Source organism: Nerophis lumbriciformis, linkage group LG21, assembly GCF_033978685.3.
Source record: "Nerophis lumbriciformis linkage group LG21, RoL_Nlum_v2.1, whole genome shotgun sequence".
NCBI classification, from domain to species: domain Eukaryota; kingdom Metazoa; phylum Chordata; class Actinopteri; order Syngnathiformes; family Syngnathidae; genus Nerophis; species Nerophis lumbriciformis.
The window spans coordinates 15,793,064-15,812,500 of record NC_084568.2 but is presented as its reverse complement, the minus strand read 5'-3'; the positions used below and the strand labels follow the sequence as shown (position 1 = coordinate 15,812,500).

The 19,437-nt window shown below is 39.0% G+C and overlaps 2 protein-coding genes across 2 annotated transcripts; one reads left to right on the top strand and one right to left on the bottom strand.

Moving 5' to 3' along the window:
* Window positions 1–1,584: 1,584 nt before the first annotated feature.
* On the bottom strand, window positions 1,585–13,685 carry lysmd1 (LysM, putative peptidoglycan-binding, domain containing 1). Its single transcript, XM_061982839.2, has 3 exons — window positions 13,227–13,685; window positions 9,062–9,366; window positions 1,585–6,305 (listed from the first exon to the last, which is right to left on the bottom strand). Exons 1-3 carry the CDS (start codon window positions 13,392–13,394, stop codon window positions 6,149–6,151), a joined length of 630 nt encoding a protein of 209 aa, XP_061838823.1. The 5' UTR covers window positions 13,395–13,685; the 3' UTR covers window positions 1,585–6,148.
* Window positions 13,686–13,880: 195 nt separating this feature from the next.
* Window positions 13,881–16,779, top strand: scnm1 (sodium channel modifier 1). Its single transcript, XM_061982840.2, has 8 exons — window positions 13,881–14,038; window positions 14,446–14,516; window positions 15,600–15,688; window positions 15,778–15,872; window positions 16,008–16,108; window positions 16,190–16,335; window positions 16,395–16,512; window positions 16,576–16,779. The coding sequence occupies exons 1-8, from the start codon at window positions 13,988–13,990 to the stop codon at window positions 16,676–16,678; spliced, it is 774 nt and encodes a 257-aa protein (XP_061838824.1). The 5' UTR covers window positions 13,881–13,987; the 3' UTR covers window positions 16,679–16,779.
* The last annotated feature ends 2,658 nt before the right edge of the window (window positions 16,780–19,437 follow it).

Here is a 19,437-nt window from a genome sequence, read left to right as displayed (position 1 = left end):
TAAAACGAAGTCCTCTAAATCATTTCTTGAGTAAGAGTCAGTACTTAATGAAAATACTACTCAAGTAACGAGTCACTGAAGAATGCAATGTAAATACGTCACTTTTCCACGTTTGAGTGCAGTCATGTGACTGCCAGGCTTCTTTTGATTGGTTAATTAAGAGTTAAACGTCACTCGTGGATACTTTGTATTGGTGGAACAGAATCATGTGACAGCGCCCGCAGGAAGAAGACTCTCTGACAGGCCAAAAGTAGTATTTGCAAGCACTAATCAATAGAATATAAATAAATGTAAGAGTAAAAGTAATGTTTCTACTTCACAAAACTACTCAAGTAAAAAGTACATTACACAGAAAATATAACCACCATTATAACACGCACACAAAAGTGATTTGCAGTGAATAAAGTTCTTATGAGTACCGGTAGTAAACAATAAGAGCGTGAATCTTTGGCCACCTAAAAATTCGATCTGAATCTGATTCCCGGGATGACTATTTGATTCAGAATCGATTCTCAATTCAACACGATTCTCGCAATGTCTTATTTCGTATAATAATTATAGTAAAACTTTTTTTAAACAGGTTACAGGCTAAAAAAGCTATTTCTTGTTGTATGGAGATGGCTTATAATGGCTAAAATATGTTTTCTTGTAATCAACTTTTAAAAATAATGAATCAATTTAGAATAAGGATGTGAATTTATTTTAAGATACATATATTTACTAATATGTTTAACCACTGAAAAGGATATTTATATCATCTACATCAGTGGTTCTTAATCTTTTTGACCTCGGGGGCCAACTTTTCCACTACAGACGGGCCCGGGACACATTCAAATATTAACACTGATTTAGTAATCTTACTCTTGATTTTAATCATATTCAACCATTATATCTAACCTACTTACAGTTTACAAGCTTGTCAAATGATATGTAAGATTATATTTATTTAACACATAAACCTTAGGCTTAGGTCAGGCTGATTATAAAAATAAGTACTAATCAAATATACTGCGTAAGAAGGGACTCGTACATAACTGATGAAAAACAATACATACAATTATGTTGTGCTAAAATAAACTAAATTAATAGTGACTTTTTTTTGTTTTATTAAACTTCCAATACAATGAAAGTGCAACTGAAAATACAGCTTCAACACTTTAGTCATAATTTTTGCGCTTAAGGAACTTCTCTATGACATTAGCTCCAGACTTTTTGTCTGTTTGATATTGTCATTAATGCCACAAGTGATGGAAAAGTGTATTAAAACTGAGTACTGCTACGGCCCATACGGAACCAAAGCTGAGGAACATATTTTCGCCGCCCAACAATGGTTAAGAAACACTGATTTACATAATGTGTCTGTAATTTCTAAATGGTAAATGCCACGTTTTCTTAAATTAAAGCTATATTGGAAAACTTGACATACACGCTGCTGTATTTCAACACTGCAGTTACATCCCATTTTTAACATTGATACTTTAGCAAAAGATGTTAGAAGTGTGGTTATTTTCACAGTGGCACTCAAATCTTTTGACATAGTGCTGTATAAAATATTTTAAAACGTTTGACAGATAGTGTATGTTGCAATAAAACTACTCTGTAGGTACTTAGGTAAATGTAATTAAATAGTTTATTTCACATAACAAACACACTAGTACAACTGTGTTTGAAGAAAAAAAGGTTTAAATGGGAAGTGCACTTTTTTTCTGGAATTTGGCAGATCATTCAAAATTACTTTGTAAAACAAGAACACAAGGGTTTTTTTTGGTATGCATTCTAAGTCGTAAAAAAGCGCTAACGCAGACAAACTATTTTTTACCTGCGCATTGATTACAGAGAGCTAACTAGCTTATGCTGCTATATTGACATAGTGAGCTGCTGCATCGCCTCTGAGTTGGTAAAAGTCAATTCTAGATTATAAATCATGCCTCTCACCTGGATAGTAGAAGGTTGTGGACATAAACCGAGAAGTTGGTCAACTTTGACATCCAACTTGGGACCCGGAGATGGCGAGAAAGACAAAGTCGCTTTTGTTGTCTCCCATGAAGTCTGCTATGATTATTGGTGGTGGTGTTGTTGTTGAAGGGGAAAGCAAAAGTTGTGATGCGTCTGTGAAATTAATTGCAAATATTAGCTTAAAAAGAGCTAAATACGTAAACATAACATGTTATATTATTAAAGTACATATTATAACATTACATATACCTGTATACTTACAGCGTTGATATACAAAACCCAAAACCAGTGAAGTTGGCACGTTGTGTAATTCGTGAATAAAAACAGTTATACAATGATTTGCAAATCAGTAGAAGAGAAAGTCAAACACAAATACAAATAGACGGAATAGAAATTGAAAGAGTAAATGAAACCAAATTTCTAGGTATAATGATTGATGATAAATTGAACTGGAAATCTCACGTAAAAAATATACAACATAAAGTAGCAAGAAACACGTCAATAATGAATAAAGCAACACATGTTCTAGACAAAAAATCACTTCATATTCTCTACTGCTCACTAGTGTTACCATATCTGAGTTACTGTGTAGAAATATGGGGAAATAATTACAAAAGTACACTTCATTCATTAACGGTGTTACAAAAAAGATCAGTTAGAATAATACATAATGTTGGATATAGAGAACACACAAATCCTTTATTTATTGAATCAAAGATACTGAAATTCTACGACATAGTGAATTTGCAAACAGCTAAAATTATACACAAAGCAAACTATAACCTGCTATCCAAGAATATACAACAATTCTTCTCAAAAAAAAGAGGAGAAATATAATCTTAGGGAGAAATGTAATTTAAAACAATTGTATGCACGTACAACACTTAAGACCTTCAGTATATCAGTATGTGGAATTAAATTATGGAATGGATTAAGCAAAGCAATCAAACAATGTACTAATATGATTCACTTCAAGAAACTCTTCAAACTTAAAGTGTTTACAAAGTACAAAGAAGAAGAACCATGATAAACATTCTGAATTTATTTAACTCATCCAGTCTTTCATTCTTTCACTCACAAAATAATCTTACTTATCTCAACATATGAAATGTAACTTACTTCACCAATTATTATTTATTTACTTATTTTATTGTGATTACTTATGGAGTATATTGTGAATAAATTGAGAACAGGAAGTGAACAAAAGTTTTAGCAACTGTTATGTAAAAGAAAAGGGGTAGGATTAAATAAGCTCTGCTTCTTCCTACTCCTTTTCGAACATGTTGAAAAGAGAAACTGGAGATTGTGATGTATCATGTTGTATGCTTGCATGTTCGAAATAAACTCAAACTCAAATCCTCTTCAACTTATATTCAATTGAATAGACTGCAAAGACAAGATATTTAATGTTCGAACTGAGAAACTCAATTTTTTTTTTGTAAATAATCATTAACTTAAGAATTTAATGGCAGCAACACATTGCAAAAATGTTGGCACAGGGGCATTTTTACCACTGTGTTACATGGCCTTTCCTTTTAACAACACTCAGTAAACGTTTGGGAACTGAGGAGACCTATTTTTAAAGCTTTTCAGGTGGAATTATTTCCCATTCTTGCTTGATGTACAGCTTAAGTTGTTCAACAGTCCGGGGTCTCCGTTGTGGTATTTTAGGCTTCATAATGCGCCACACATTTTCAATGGGAGACAGGTCTGGACTACAGGCAGGCCAGTCTAGTACCCGCACTTTTTTACTATGAAGCCACGCTGTTGTAACTCATGGCTTGGCACTGTCTTGCTGAAATAAGCAGGGGCGTCCATGATAACGTTGCTTGGATGGCAACATATGTTACTCCAAAACCTGTATGTACCTTTCAGCATCAATGGTGCCTTCACAGATGTGTAAATTACCCATGCCTTGGGCACTAATACACCCCCATGCCATCACAGATGCTGGCTTTTGAACTTTGCGTCTATAACAGTCCGGATGGTTCTTTTCCTCTTTGTTCCGCAGGACACGACGTCGACAGTATCCAAAAACAATTTGAAATGTGGACTCGTCAGACCACAGAACACTTTTCCACTTTGCATCAGTCCATCTTAGATGAGCTCGGGCCCAGCAAAGCCGCCGGCGTTTCTGGGTGTTGTTGATGAATGGCTTTCGCTTTGCATAGTAGAGTTTTAACTTGCATTTACAGATGTAGCGACAAACTGTAGTAATTGACAGTGGTTTTCTTAAGTGTTTCTGAGCCCATGTGGTGATATCCTTTACACACTGATGTCGGTTTTTGATGCAGTACCACCTGAGGGATCGAAGGTCACGGGCATTCAATGTTGGTTTTCAGCCTTGCTGCTTACGTGCAGTGATTTCTCCAGATTCTCTGAACCTTTTGATGATATTACGGACCGTAGATGGTGAAATCTCTAAATTCCTTGCAATAGCTGGTTGAGAAATGTTGTTCTTCAACAATTTGCTCACGCATTTGTTCACAAAGTGGTGACCCTCGCCCCATCCTTGTTTGTGAATGACTGAGCATTTCATGGAAGCTGCTTTTATACCCAATCATGGCACCCATCAGATCCAAATTAGCATGTGAACCTGTGGGATGTTCCAAATAAGTGTTTGATGAGCATTCCTCAACTTTTTCAGTCTTTTTTGCCACTTGTTCCAGCTTTTTTGAAACATTTTGAAGGCCTCAAATTCCAAATGACCTAATATTTGCAAAAAATAACAAACATTAAATATCTTGTCTTTGCAGTATATTCAATTGAATATACCGTATTTTCCGCACTATAAGCCGCACCTAAAAACCACAAATTTTCTCAAAAGCTGACAGTGCGGCTTATAACCCGGTGCGCCTTATATATGGATTAATATTCATTTTCATAAAGTTTAGGTCTCGCAACTACGGTAAACAGCCGCCATCTTTTTTCCCCGTAGAAGAGGAAGCGCTTCTTCTTCTACGATAAGCAATCGCCAAGGTAAACACCCGCCCCCGTAGAAGAGGAAGCGCTTCTTCTTCTACGGTAAGCAACCGCCAAGGTAAGCACCCGCCCCCATAGAAGAAGCGCGCGGATATTACGTTTCATTTCATTTGTGTGTTTCTGTAAAGACCACAAAATGGCTCCTACTAAGAGACACGCGTACAACGCAGAATTCAACCCAACTTTTTAATTCAGACACCGAAGGAGAAGAATTCGAGGGATTTATGGATGAGGAATAACTTCAGAAAGTGAGCTTTAAATGTTTATTTTGTGTGTTGTTTAACATTAACGTTCGAGCAACGTTGAGTTATTGATGTTGCTATTGCTCTGCACTATTTTGAGTGTTACTATTTTTGTGATTGCACATTTGCACATTACATTTTGGGAGTGAACAGAGTTGTTAGAACGCTGGTTTGTAATATATTATTAAAGTTTGACTGACCTATCGGACTGTTTTTTTGACATTCCCTTTAGCGCAGCGTAGGTGCGGCTTATAACCCGGTGCGGCTTAAAGGTGAACAAAGTTTTGAAATATGCCATTCATTGAAGGTGCGGCTTATAACCCGGTGCGGCTTATAGTGCGGAAAATACGGTAGGTTGAAAAGGATTTGCAATTAATTGTATTCTGTTTTTATTTGTGATTTACACAACGTGCCAACTTCACTGGTTTTGGGTTTTGTAAAACGGAGGTTTTTGGATGGTTTTAGATCGCTTTATTGGCGGAACAGAACTAATCTCATGAGCTCCATTGTTAGCTGACTTTTGCTAATGTTTGTTCACGATTTAGAATGCATTAAATGACGAAAAACGTGTTCTTGTCCCACATAAGAATTGTGAATGATAGACAAAATTTTAAAAAGTGCAGTTCATAAGTTAATTAACTTTACAAAAGTTACACTGATACAACGACACAACCTTTTGTATACTGCATATATTAGTACTAAATCAATACATTGTGGTGTGACAAACTACTAGAGTGAATAAGTTAGGAACAGTGCTGACTATTGTTGCATGTTGGGAGTGTGTGGCAGTTCCAGGCATGTCTCATGACCATCAGGTGACAGTCAGCACATGACCAGCCATTTGACCGCAGTGTCCATCTCTGCTAATAAATAAAGATTTAAAAAGAAGAAAGTGCTTTAAACCATCCTGGACCTTTCACACACATGCAGCAGAACGAGGACAGCAGTGTTTAGCGAGGAAGAAGTGGTCACAACTCAAAGATCTCGTCTTCTTGTTCTCTCAGCTTCATAGTGAGCTTGGTGGTGGTGAGCGGCACCGTCACGTGCACTGACTGATGGCGCCGTCCTGAAGGCGACTGCCGCCCGCTTGCCCTGCTGACACAAACTGCCTCCAGGTCGGCAACCCTGCCAGAAAAAAGACAGAAGATGAACAATCAAACATTCTTAGCAAAAAACAAACAACCTGTCCAACATTAAAGGGGAACTGCACTTTTTGGGAATTTTGCCAATCATTCGCAATCATTATGAGAGACAAGAACACATGTTTTTCTTAGGATTCTAACCATTGATAAAAAAGCTTGCAAGATGGGGCTAATGGGAGTCCCTTATGTTACCGTCAAAGCCATCTAAAACAACTTCAAAACCCTTTATCAAACACATATATATATATATATATATATATATATATATATATATATATATATATATATATATATATATATATATGTCTTAATTAGATTATCCAAAAAATAGTGCTCGATACCGTGGTAGAGCGCAATATATGTATGTGTGGGAAAAAAAATCACAAGACTACTTCATCTCTACAGGCCTGTTTCATGAGGGGTTCCCTCAATCATCAGGATCTCCTGATGATTGAGGGAGATCCTGATGATTGAGGGAACCCCTCATGAAACAGGCCTGTAGAGATGAAGTAGTCTTGTGATTTTTTCCCCACACACACACACACATATATATATATATATATATATATATATATATATATATATATATATATATATATATATACACACATACATACATATAAATACATATATATATATATATATATATATATATATATATATATATATACACACATACATACATATAAATACATATATATATATATATATATATATATATATATATGTATTTATATGTACATATGTGTATATATATATATATATATATATATATATATATGCATATATATATATATATATATATATATATATATATATACACTATATATATATATATATATATATATATATATACATACACTGTGTATGTATATATATATATATATATATATATATATATATATATATATATATATATAGTCTGAAAGCTTAGTCATCATAGCAACAGAGAAGGTGTGCCCTGAGACATAATTACTAGGCCTGGGCCGATATTTGGTAAGTCAATTAACTGAACGATAAATGAAAATTAAGACGGTAACTTTTCTAGCGTCAATAATCGTCAAATGCATGTGTTATCATGGGCCGCAAGATGCAGAGTGGCCACTCTTTGCAGCAGCTGTGGGCTTCTGTACTACATGCACATATAACAGTACTAATGATAATCACTGTAAAACTCCTAACGGTTAGTACTACCGTATTAAATTGAAATGATTGAAAAACCTTAATTGATAACTGCACTTTGATAAACTTAAGGAAGAACTAGCATTACCTTCATAGCTACCTTAAATGCTAACATAAAAACAAGAGATATTAACGTCTTTCCCCATTAAAACATCATACTCCAATCTACACTTCTATGTACGCATTAGTGTCTAAACATCTAAGATACAGTATTCACATTGAACATAACGGCGGTGCTGTCTTTGCACAAAGTTATCGATGTAAACACTACAGTGTCGCATTGAAACAGACGGATGTGTCTTTAACAGGAAGTGAAACAAACTGATCACCCAATTTGCATTTATTAAAAAAACATTCTAAAACGTATACAAATTATATTGAAGAAGATAAACTTATTTCAAATCAAATCAAAATAATACAACTATTATGAAGCCAGTAACATTTTTGATGCTTCCTCTCCCAAGAAAGTATATTGTGTGTCTATCTATTTTAGTTATTAAAATTAAATTAAATAAAACTTGAATAAAATATTTTAGTGTGTGTATATTTTGAAGTACTGTACTCAACAATACTGCAATGACAATGATAACCGTGATCATTTTGGTCACAATAACTATTGTTGGAGCCGATCTATATTATTTATTTATGTAATTGTTTTGACAATGGTGAATCAAATAATGCCAATGATGATGTTGATTAATTATTGAATGTTTTAAATGAATTATGATTGACTCTATGATTGTTTTCAGCTGCTCAGGTCCTCCTCCTGGTGAGACCGTCCTCCCAAGATTAAGGAAAGAGGAGAGCTGGGTGCTCCTTTGTCTGTCTATCAGGTTGAAGGAGTGAGGAGTGAGACAATTTATCTAAAGCTAAATAAGTGTTATTTTGATTAATCCGAAGTCAACCACGGAGAATATTTTTGTTTGTGAAAATAAATTATGATAATTTGGAATCTAGAAATATCTCCGCAAGTGCTTAATAAGTATTTAGTGAGTCATAGACCTCCTCCTTAGAGGACTACTCTGCTATCTTTATTTTTATTTTTTCGAACTTTTTTGAACGCAAGAGTAGCTGTAACAACTATCTATCCATTTTATTTATTGCTTCGGTTGTGTTTTTTGAGTGTCCCCAGCCCCAACTTAACAGAGACAGACCTTGTTTTTATTGCTTTTGGTTGTGATTTTTATTCAAGTGCAACATTTTGTTAACAGAGTATATTTTATTTTTGTTAATCGTTTTATTTAACTTATATATTTAAAAGTTTACATTCCAATTACAACGTCAAAATACGATATATACAAGTTAATTGAATTTTAAACGTTATACTTGCATTATTATTATTGTTCATTATTATTACATCATCATAATTTGGTCTCAAAATAATGTTGACAATAATATCGTTTATCGGCAATAATGTGTAGGTCAATACATCGTCCAACAAAATGTTTTATCAGCCCAGGCCAAGTAATTATGTCCATCAAAACGTATTATAGGGATAAAGAGTAAATGTTTGGTTGTAAATAGAAGCTAAGATAACACTTTAAATGTGTGGCTTACCTTTTCTCTGCATCCTTCCACCCTCTAACTGCGGCCTGCTTGGACTCGCTGATGAAGCCGTCAAGTTGTGTCAAAAAATCCCTGGTTGTGATCTCTGCCATCTTCCCTCGGGCGGAGGGGCTCGCTATAAGGCTGTTTTCAGGACAATTCCGTCCCGTCGCCTCTCGCGAGTCCTCCTCACTCAAAGGTTTACCTTCATCAGAAGTGTGGCCTTCCACGTCTGAGAGGACAGGGATGGACAAGGACTTCTTCAGGAAGATGGAGTCGTTAGTGTACAGTCTGTTGGCTCTTTGAATTTGTTCCATCTGGAAGACGACATTAGTCATTTGTTAGCATGCACCTTTGTTGACCTCACACTATGAATGATGTATATCAATCAATCCGTCTTTATCTAGAAATTATGCAAAATGAGCAGATCCTTATGTGACAAGAACACGTCTTTCCTTTTTTCATGCGTTCTAGATAGTGAAAAACTGTTATCATGAGGCGGCTAACAATGCAGGTAATGCGGATGCTACAAACCCCGTTTTCATATGAGTTGGGAAATTGTGTTAGATGTAAATATAAACGGAATACAATGATTTGCAAATCCTTTTCAACCCATATTCAGTTGAATATGCTACAAAGACAACATATTTGATGTTCAAACTGATAAACATTTTTTTTTTGCAAATAATCATTAACTTTAGAATTTGATGCCAGCAACACGTGACAAAGAAGTTGGGACAGGTGGCAATAAATACTGATAAAGTTGAGGAATGCTCATCAAACACTTATTTGAAACATCCCACAGGTGAACAGGCAAATTGGGAACAGGTGGGTTCCATGACTGGGTATAAAAGTAGATTCCATGAAATGCTCAGTCATTCACAAACAAGAATGGGGTGAGGGTCACCACTTTGTCAACAAATGCATTAGCAAATTGTTGAACATTTCTCAACCAACTATTGCAAGGAATTTGGGGATTTCACTATCTACGGTCCGTAATATCATCAAAGGGTTCAGAGAATCTGGCGAAATCACTGCACGTAAGCAGCTAAGCCCGTGACCTTCGATCCCTCGGGCTGTACTGCATCAACAAGCGACATCAGTGTGTAAAGGATATCACCACATGGGCTCAGGAACACTTCAGAAACCCACTGTCAGTAACTACAGTTGGTCGCTACATCTGTAAGTGCAAGTTAAAACTTTCCTATGCAAGGCGAAAACTGTTTATCAACAACACCCAGAAACGCCGTCGGCTTCGCTGGGCCTGAGCTCATCTAAGATGGACTGATACAAAGTGAAAAAGTGTTCTGTGGTCTGACGAGTCCACATTTTAAATTGTTTTTGGAAACTGTGGACGTCATGTCCTCCGGACCAAAGAGGAAAAAAACCATTCGGATTGTTAGAGGCGCAAAGTGTAAAAGCCAGCATCTGTGATGGTATGGGGGTGTATTAGTGCCCAAGACATGGGCAACTTACACATCTGTGAAGGCGCCATTAATGCTGAGAGGTACATACAGGTTTTGGAGAAACATATGTTGCCATCCAAGCAACGCTACCATGGACGCCCCTGCTTATTTCAGCAAGACAATGCCAAGCCACGTGTTACATCAACGTGGCTTCATAGAAAAAGAGTGCGTGTACTAGACTGGCCTGCCTGTAGTCCAGACCTGTCTCCCATTGAAAATGTGTGGCGCATTATGAAGCCTAAAATACCACAACGGAGACCCCCGGACTGTTGAACAACTTAAGCTGTACATCAAGCAAGAATGGGAAAGAATTCCACCTGAGAAGCTTCAAAAATGTGTCTCCTCAGTTCCCAAACGTTTACTGAGTGTTGTTAAAAGGAAAGGCCATGTAACACAGTGGTGAACATGCCCTTTCCCAACTACTTTGGCACGTGTTGCAGCCATGAAATTCTAAGTTAATTATTATTTGCAAAAAAAAATAAAATTCTGAGTTTGAACACCAAATATCTTGTCTTTGTAGTGCATTCAACTGAATATGGGTTGAAAAGGATTGGCAAATCATTGTATTCCGTTTATATTTACATCTAACACAATTTCCCAACTCATATGGAAACGGGGTTTGTACTTTTCCACCTATAAAGCACTTGAAAAAAAATACATCCAACAACTGCAAACAACGTTCAGTTTACATGACGTGACCTGCATATTCACAAAGCTCCAGCAACATTTTTATTGTAAGCTCTAACACCGAGGAACTACTTTTCTGGCATAATGACACAGCGCCTTTGTTACAGCGCCTCAGGCTACTATTGAGAGTCCAGAGGTTGTTGTTGCTGAACTGCCAATGAGTTCGGAAAAGTATCAAACGTAGAAATCCAACAAGCTACCGGTTAAAAATCTGGACTGACTGAAGAAGTGGATTCTGGCTTTCAACTCGACAACATCGCTAGGAAGACGCGGCACGATGCTCATTTCTTTCCAGCGTTTTTTTTATTCACGTAGTGAAGATTAAGTTGCTATTTACCAGGTAAATGTGGAGCACAAGTCTTGTGCTGAAAGATACAGCCATCCTATCGGCATTCCAGAAGAGCGGACATTGTAAGTGACCGTTTTTTTTTCATGTTCTTGTTTTGTCCATGAGACGTTTAGCACTTAGCAAAACTGCTACATAATGGTTTAGTGTTTCACTATAGTTGGATCTGCAGTTTAGCACACAGCTTCTAAAACTTTTAGCTCATCTTCAGTCATACTTGCCAACCTTGAGACCTCCGAATTCGGGAGATGGGGGGAGGGGGGGTATATTTATAGCTACAATTCACTGAAATTCAAGTATTTCTTATATATATATATATATATATATATAAAATAAATACTTGACTTTCAGTGAATTCTAGCTATTTTTTTTTTTTAATTTCATTATATATATATGTATATATATATATAAAATAAATACTTGACTTTCAGTGAATTCTAGCTATATATATATATTTTTTTATTTCATTATATATATATATATATATAGAGGTGGGGGTCACGGGGGCAGCAGCCTAAGCAGGGAAGCCCAGACTTCCCTCTCCCCAGCCACTTCGTCCAGCTCTTCCCGGGGGATCCCGAGGCGTTCCCAGGCCAGCCGCGAGACATAGTCTTCCCAACGTGTCATGGGTCTTCCCCGTGGCCTCCTACCTGTCGGACGTGCCCTAAACACCTCCCTAGGGAGGCGTTCGGGTGGCATCCTGACCAGATGCCCGAATTTCAGAGTTAATTTATTTACACACACATAAAAGTCTGATCTACAAAATGTGCAGGCAACATACCCCCTCCCCTTCGAGCTGTCCTGGATGAACTGAAATTATTTTTTCCAATCATTTTGGAACTTGCAAGCGTACTTCTTCTTACTCGTCGTCGCCATGTCTCTTCTTCGTTCTTCTGCTTCATCTCTGTTATGTTTTTGGACATTGCTACTTGCCGTAGTTTTGAAGCAATGCATGATGGGAATCAGGCTGTTGTGTGTCAGTGTATTAACGTGCCGGCTGGAATAAACACACGCTGAGAAATAGCTCCGTGCCTGCCTAATATATGGGTTATAGATAAACCTATGGATAACTGAGACATATATAATAGTCTCCTTTTCAGGTGAGATAGGATGCTAAAGGCAGTGCCTTTAAGGCACGCCCCCTATATTGTTGTCCGGGTGGAAATCGGGAGAAATTAGGGAGAATGGTTGCCCCGGGAGATTTTCGGGAGGGGCTCTGAAATTCGGGAGTCTCCCGGGAAAATCGGGAGGGTTGGCAAGTATGTCCTCAGTATATTCAGGCTCAAAAATACAAGTTTCTGGATCGCCATTTGTCCCAAAGTAGTCGTCGTCGTCTCCCATGAAGTCTGTCATAATTAGTATTACTAGTTGTTGTTGTTAAAGGAAATAGCGAATCAATGCGCCGTTGTATGCTTAAAATAAATAAATAATATACATACATTTTACACATTTTTATGAATGATGACTAAGACCCTTTTGGGTCCCTGGGACCTTTAATGTTCACCAAACTTCAGGGGAGCCCTTATGGTTAAAACATATTTCTTGTTGGTTTTTGGAATGCTTTCATTTTTCAGTGTGCGGCCCCAAGTGGAAAAAGTGTGGAGGCCCCTGGGTTGAAGTGACTAAACTAGTCAGCATGACAGAGAAAAGTGCAAACAATAAAGTGGTTTGTACTTACAGTGACTCCATATTTCAGGGCTAGACCTTGGAGGGTTTCTCCGGGCTGGATGTGATGTTCTACAAGTCTGCTGCCAACCGGGCTCAAATTGGACCGGACCAGGCTACCGTAAGAACGGTTGCGGTCGCCGAGGAGCAGGCCGTCCACCGGCTGCTTCCCCCCGGACATGACTGGGAGTCACTTAATCGATGCAGTCAAGTTTGAACACAGTCAAACGCTTCATAACAAACATGGCCGCCAAACTAAACATTTACTTTTATGCCGACGGCCAAACGTGCTAGCTGTGCCTCGCCAATGTCACCGACACAAACTGCCCCGGGTTCGTTAAAACGACAAAGAACACGGACAATGTGACATTTAGGGTAAACAGAGGAGGTTCGTTTCGTGAAGTTATTTGTGTGCTAAAAAAGCAAGTTCCGTCTCTTTCCTGCTGCCACATGTTGCCATGGCTGCGGCTCCCATCATGCATCACGGCGATGCGTTCAAGTTCACTTGGAATGCCTAATGAATAATATAAACATCTAAAGTCACTTAATTTCCGCCAGCAAAACCAAATAAGTAAACATTGTAAATATAGTAAATGTATTGGTGTCCCATAAACCGAACATAAAAGCTCTAAAACTCTCCATTTCCAAACAGTAGAGGGAGAATTCCAATTTTATACGAACATTGAACGCCACAAAAGCTAAACCCCTGGCAGCTTAACTTGAACCGACGTGTTTGACAAAGTACACTTTGAGCATTTTTAAAGAAAAATAGTCATGTCTTTTAAAAGGGAAGGTGATGACAGGAGTCAGTTAAATATCCTGAAGGTGGGTTTTAATCTTCTATATTTACGGTTACCGTTCACTATATGCATGCTAACATTGTTATTAGTGTGTTATGTTAGCTAAACAGCCAATGGCTACAGAAATAATGTTAACTAAACAACTAATGGCTACAGATAGAATGTTAACTAAACAGCTAATGGCTACATAGAATGTTAACTAAACAGCTAATGGCTACATAGAATGTTAACTAAACAGCTAATGGCTATGGATAGAGTGACAGCTATGCTAAACAGCGTATGGCAAGAGATAAAATGACATTTCATCCATCCATTTCCTACCGCTTGTCCCTTTTGGGGTCGCGGGGGGTGCTGGAGCCTATCAATGAAACAAAAATATTTTAATAGCTTGTAAAAAATATGGGCTACTCGCTTGTTGTATTGTTGTTCCAGAAAAGACGCGTTGCAGATCTTCTGTCAAACTTCATTCCAGAAGACGAAGCAACCCTTCTGAGCAATGGAAGGTAAACGTCAATCAATCAATCAATCAATCAGTCAATTAAAGTTTATATATGTATAGCCCTAAATCACGAGTGTCTCAAATGGCTGCACAAACCACAACCTCATCTTCGACTCAGATCCCACATCAGGGCAAGAAAAAAACTCAACCCAATGGGATTACATTGAGAAACCTTGGAGGGGACCCCTGGGCGACAGGTGCAATGGACGTCGAGTGGATCTAGATCAGTGTGAAAGTCCAGTCCATAGTGGATCTAGATCAGGCCTGGGTAATTATTTTGACTCGGGGGGCCAAATTTTGAGAAAAAAATGTGTCTGGGGGCGGGTTTATCTGATTTTTAGGAACACTAATACAAAACCTCACAATAATGTCTGATTGAATGCTAAAAACGTTACGACAGACCACCTGAAAAAAACGGAATGGAATTTGAAAATGTTTTACTGAATGAGACACCCAGAATGTACATGAAAATAAAGAATGTGGGATTTACAATATTAACTATGAACGATAAAACACTCAATATTGACAACATATGAATGTCACACCACCTCTCGATCGACATTATTTACAATCAAGCGAAACACAACAAAAATGCAACAAACACAGTGAAATATGCGAAGGGTAAAAAAGATATACAATCTGATATATCACTAAGCTTTATAACTTTGTTGTAAAAATCTCCTTCTGCGTTCGTCCCTGACACCCACATTTCAGGCTGGCCGCTCTGGAAACACTCTGTGGAAACGCTCCCCACCCACACTGCTTGGTGCCTCGTCTGAGCTGCAGTGACTTAGATTACCATAGTAACTCGTATATAATGCAAAAGCGCAGATTTCAACCGTTGAAATACTTTGTATAGTTCAAGACTTACAGTCATCTATGGTCATCTAATCTGTGCCCCCAACGGGGGCAGAGCAGAAAAGAGACGGCAGATCAACTGGTCTAAAAGGGGGTCTATTTAAAGGCTAGAGTATACAAATGAGTTTTCAGATGGGACTTGAATGCTTCTACTGAGAGAACGTGAACTATAGAAGAAATTGCAGTTACAAAATATTCAAAGTTGTTTTGTTTCCTTCATCTCTTTTAGATACACGTGTCTTGTGTGCTCCTTCCGCCCTGTGTTTGACACCGTAGACATGCTGACAGTCCACAGGAAAGGGAAAAGGCATTTAGAAGGTCGTTGTGTTGTAATGGTCTCAAATTATATTGTGATTAGGTGATCAATCAAATGTTACCGGCATTAAATGGTTCAATGTATGTTTCAGGATTAAAATTTTTCTATGGAAAGAAAGCCCAGTTGAAGCATGAAATAACAAAAAGAAAACAAGAACAGTTTGTCCAAGCTGAAGACGAGAGGCAGGTTGGTGGAAAAAAAATCGGGCCTTCCGCCTTGATGCAACGTTTCATTAAACACTTGCTTACACCAGGAACATTCATTGTTGTCTTTTGTGTGTAAACCTTCTCCCCCCCCTCTATTTCCTTTTTTTTTTTTTAGGATGGATCAAGTTCAGCTCCTTTACTGGCACAAACACGGTATCTGACCCATCATGCTCTGCTGAGGACTGTACCTTATAACAGCTGCCATCGCAGAAGCAGGCAAGCTACAGTACAGGCAGGTTTTGAGTTGCTGTCAGGAAAAACACATTTTTAATATGGTCATGGTGTTGCCATTTGTAGTACAAAAACTGAAAAAAGATCAGCGAGCGGGGCTTTAGAACCTGGTGGTACCACCTGCAGCAGAACCCCATTTGAGCATCTGGACCCGCCTAAAAGAGGTGCAAAGTCATACGAAGTTCTGAGTAGTTCTCGAGGCTGCATCTCAGGTAAGAACTGATACAGCACAACTTTTAGCTCAAAGTGAAAACTTGACTGGTTTCGGCAGGAGAAGAGTCACACCCATCAAAACCTAAAGGAGAGCTTCCCCCGGCAGCGATCCCAGAACCTGAGCCCATGACTGCCCAGAGGAGACGAGAGCTGGAGCATTATCTGAAACTGAAAAGGTAGAGAACATTCTTTCAGAAGCTCAAAACACGTCGACACTAACGCTGCTTCACTTCATATAGTGACGGATGGCGGCAGGACCTCAGCGGCCAGTGGGTTAAAGACCAGAACGTAGAGTTTGATTCTGATGAGGAGGAGCCTCCTTCACTCGTCAACGTGCCTTAAAGTCACAAAGGTCCAGGTGCACCTCTCCATTCTAAACGTGAAGACATCCACCACTTTTCAAGATGACGATAAATAAACTAGGACTGTCAAAGTAAACGCGATTACGAGTTATTGTGATTTCCTTCCATCCATCTTCTTCGGCTTATCCGAGGTCGGGTCACGGGGGCAGCAGCCTAAGCAGAGAAGCCCATACTTCCCTCTCCCCAGCAACTTCGTCCAGCTCTTCTCAGGGGATCCCGAGGCGTTCCTAGACCAACTGGGAGACATAGTCTCCCCAACATGTCCCGCGTCTTCCCCATGGTATCCTACCAGCCGGAGGTGCCCTAAACCTCTCCCCAGGAAGACATCCGGGGGCCATTCTGACCCAGATGCCCGAACCACCTCATCTTTACTCTTTGAGTTCTTCTCGAATGACAGAGCTTCCCACCCTACCTCTAAGGGAGAGCCCCTCCACCCGACAGGGGAAACTAATTTTAGCCGCTGTACCCACGTGCTGCTAGTCCTTTCGTTCACAACCCAAAGCTCGTGACCATAGGTGAGGATAAGAACATAGATCGATCGGTAAATTGAGAGCTTTGCCTTCCGGCTCAGCTCCTTTTTTAACCACGACAGATGGATATAAGGGTCCGCATCACTGCAAGATGCCGCCTCGATCCGCCTGTGGATCTCACGATCCACTCTTTCCTCACTCGTCAATAAGATTCTGGTGTACTTGAACTCCTCCACATAAGGCAAGATCTCCTCCCCAACCCGGAGATGGCACTCCACTTTTTTCCGGGCAAGAACCTTGGACTCGGACTTGGAGGTGCTGCACTTAGCCTGCTCAGCGGCCTTGTGGTTAGAGTGTCCGCCCGGAGATCGGTAGGTCTGGAGTTGAAACCCCGGCCGAGTCATACCAAAGACTATAAAAATGGGACCCATTACCTCCCTGATTGGCACTCAACATCAAGGGTGGGAATTGGGGGTTAAATCACCAAAAATGATTCCAGAGCACGGCCACCGCTGCTGCTCACTGCTTCCCTCACCTCCCAGGGGGTGGAACAAGGAGATGGGTCAAATGCAGAGGGTAATTTCACCACACCTAGTGTGTGTGTGACTATCAGTGGTACTTTGGGAAAATGCTCTGGCGCCGCAGTCACCATCAAGAAGAAACACCAAGCAGAAATAGACAAAGGTGACTACTGAATGTCGGCTCTTCTGACAAGACCAAAGCCATCTACATTCGCCGCCGCAAGCCAAGTCACCACCAGAGCAAGTCATGTCCCAAAAGCCCATTACGGAAATCCCAAAACGAAACAACTACAACCAACAAACCGGCCACAGAAATTTCTAGTGCGTGTCAACACCCTTGGTTCTACAACTGATCAATATTGTAGACTATGAGGGGCCGCCCAAAGCAGGCGCAAACCACGATGGTCGTAAAGACCGAGGAGCCACCCCGCCGACACGTTCACCCAGCCACTTTTTTCAATTGTCGTTTATAGAATTTTTGTTTTGAAAGTGATTCTGGGTAAGCTTCTGTGAGAGAATGTTTGTTTGTGTTGAGCTGTTTAAAAATAGTATAATGTTTAATAAAGCAAACAGTCTCAGAATTAAAAATTATTTAGCTGCAATGAATTAGGAGTTAACTGCGGGCAAAATGTGATTAATTACGATGACATGTTTAAATTGTTTGACAGCCCTAGTATAAATACAAGCGTCACTGTTTGAGTTCAGCCCGTTTCTACTTGATCTAACACAGTGATTCTCAAACTGTGGTACGCGTACCAGTTCTATCTAGTGGTGTGCTAAAGAATCACTTAATTAAATATTGTAATGACGTGACTCGATCCGTTATCGAAGGTTTATCAGCATTCAATGGAAGTCGTTACCATCGTAGTCGAGGCCAAAATAAACAATCACGACACAAACCGCCGTCATTTCTACAACTCAACACGCGTAGGAAACGAATGCTCTGCGTTTGTGTTCTTCCTGAGTCATACCAAAGACTATAAAAATGGGACCCATTACCTCCCTGCTTGACACTCAGCATCAAGGGTTGGAATTGGGGGTTAAATCACCAAAATGATTCCCGGGCGCGGCCACAGCTGCTGCTCACTGCTCCCCTCACCTACCAGGGGGTGATCAAGGGTGATGGGTACAATGCAGAGGATCATTTCACCACACCTAGTGTGTGTGTGACAATCATTGGTACTTTTTTACGTCCGCCCTTTCCCAGCCTCCCAGCCAATCAACACGCAGAACACGTAAACAAAGACAAGCACTGTCAGAGGAAACCACTGAATCTGTAAAAAATTGAATAAACTACATGTGAAACATAGCTAAAATAAAATATTAAAACATGACAGACGATCCAAAATATCCTTATCAACCGATGACAAGAAAATGAAAGGAGATACAAATTAAAAAATGTTTAAAAAGTGCTTCTGGGTAGCCATACAGATAGTTATCCGCTGTTCAAACTATGTGTAATGTTACAGTATGTATTTTAATTTTGGTCATTCCGGTCTTCAGGCCAGGGCCTTCTAAAGATCCCCAAAACTCGTTTTAAAACTGGCATTCCAGGCTATAGCTTCCAGACTCTGTAACAATTTGCACCAGTCCCTCCGTGATATTGACTGTGTTGAAACGTTTTAAGAAACATTCTCTTTTTAGTAAAGCTTTTAGTTAATGCACCTTTTAACTATCAATATTAATCCACTTTGTATCCTTCTTTATGATGTTGCTCCTGTTGTTTTAAAAAGAGCTTTATCAATAAA

Bases quoted from the DNA above. Each gene is read 5' to 3' on its own strand.
- lysmd1 (XM_061982839.2), bottom strand. From the start codon at position 13,394: ATGTCCGGGGGGAAGCAGCCGGTGGACGGCCTGCTCCTCGGCGACCGC. The intron at 9,367-13,226 runs GTAAGTACAAAC...GTCGTCTTCCAG, and splicing joins CCCTGAAATATGGAGTCACT to ATGGAACAAATTCAAAGAGC. The intron at 6,306-9,061 runs GTAAGCCACACA...TTTTTCTGGCAG, and splicing joins TGGAAGGATGCAGAGAAAAG to GGTTGCCGACCTGGAGGCAG.
- scnm1 (XM_061982840.2), top strand. From the start codon at position 13,988: ATGTCTTTTAAAAGGGAAGGTGATGACAGGAGTCAGTTAAATATCCTG. The intron at 15,689-15,777 runs GTCGTTGTGTTG...TGTATGTTTCAG, and splicing joins AGGGAAAAGGCATTTAGAAG to GATTAAAATTTTTCTATGGA. The intron at 16,336-16,394 runs GTAAGAACTGAT...TGGTTTCGGCAG, and splicing joins TTCTCGAGGCTGCATCTCAG to GAGAAGAGTCACACCCATCA.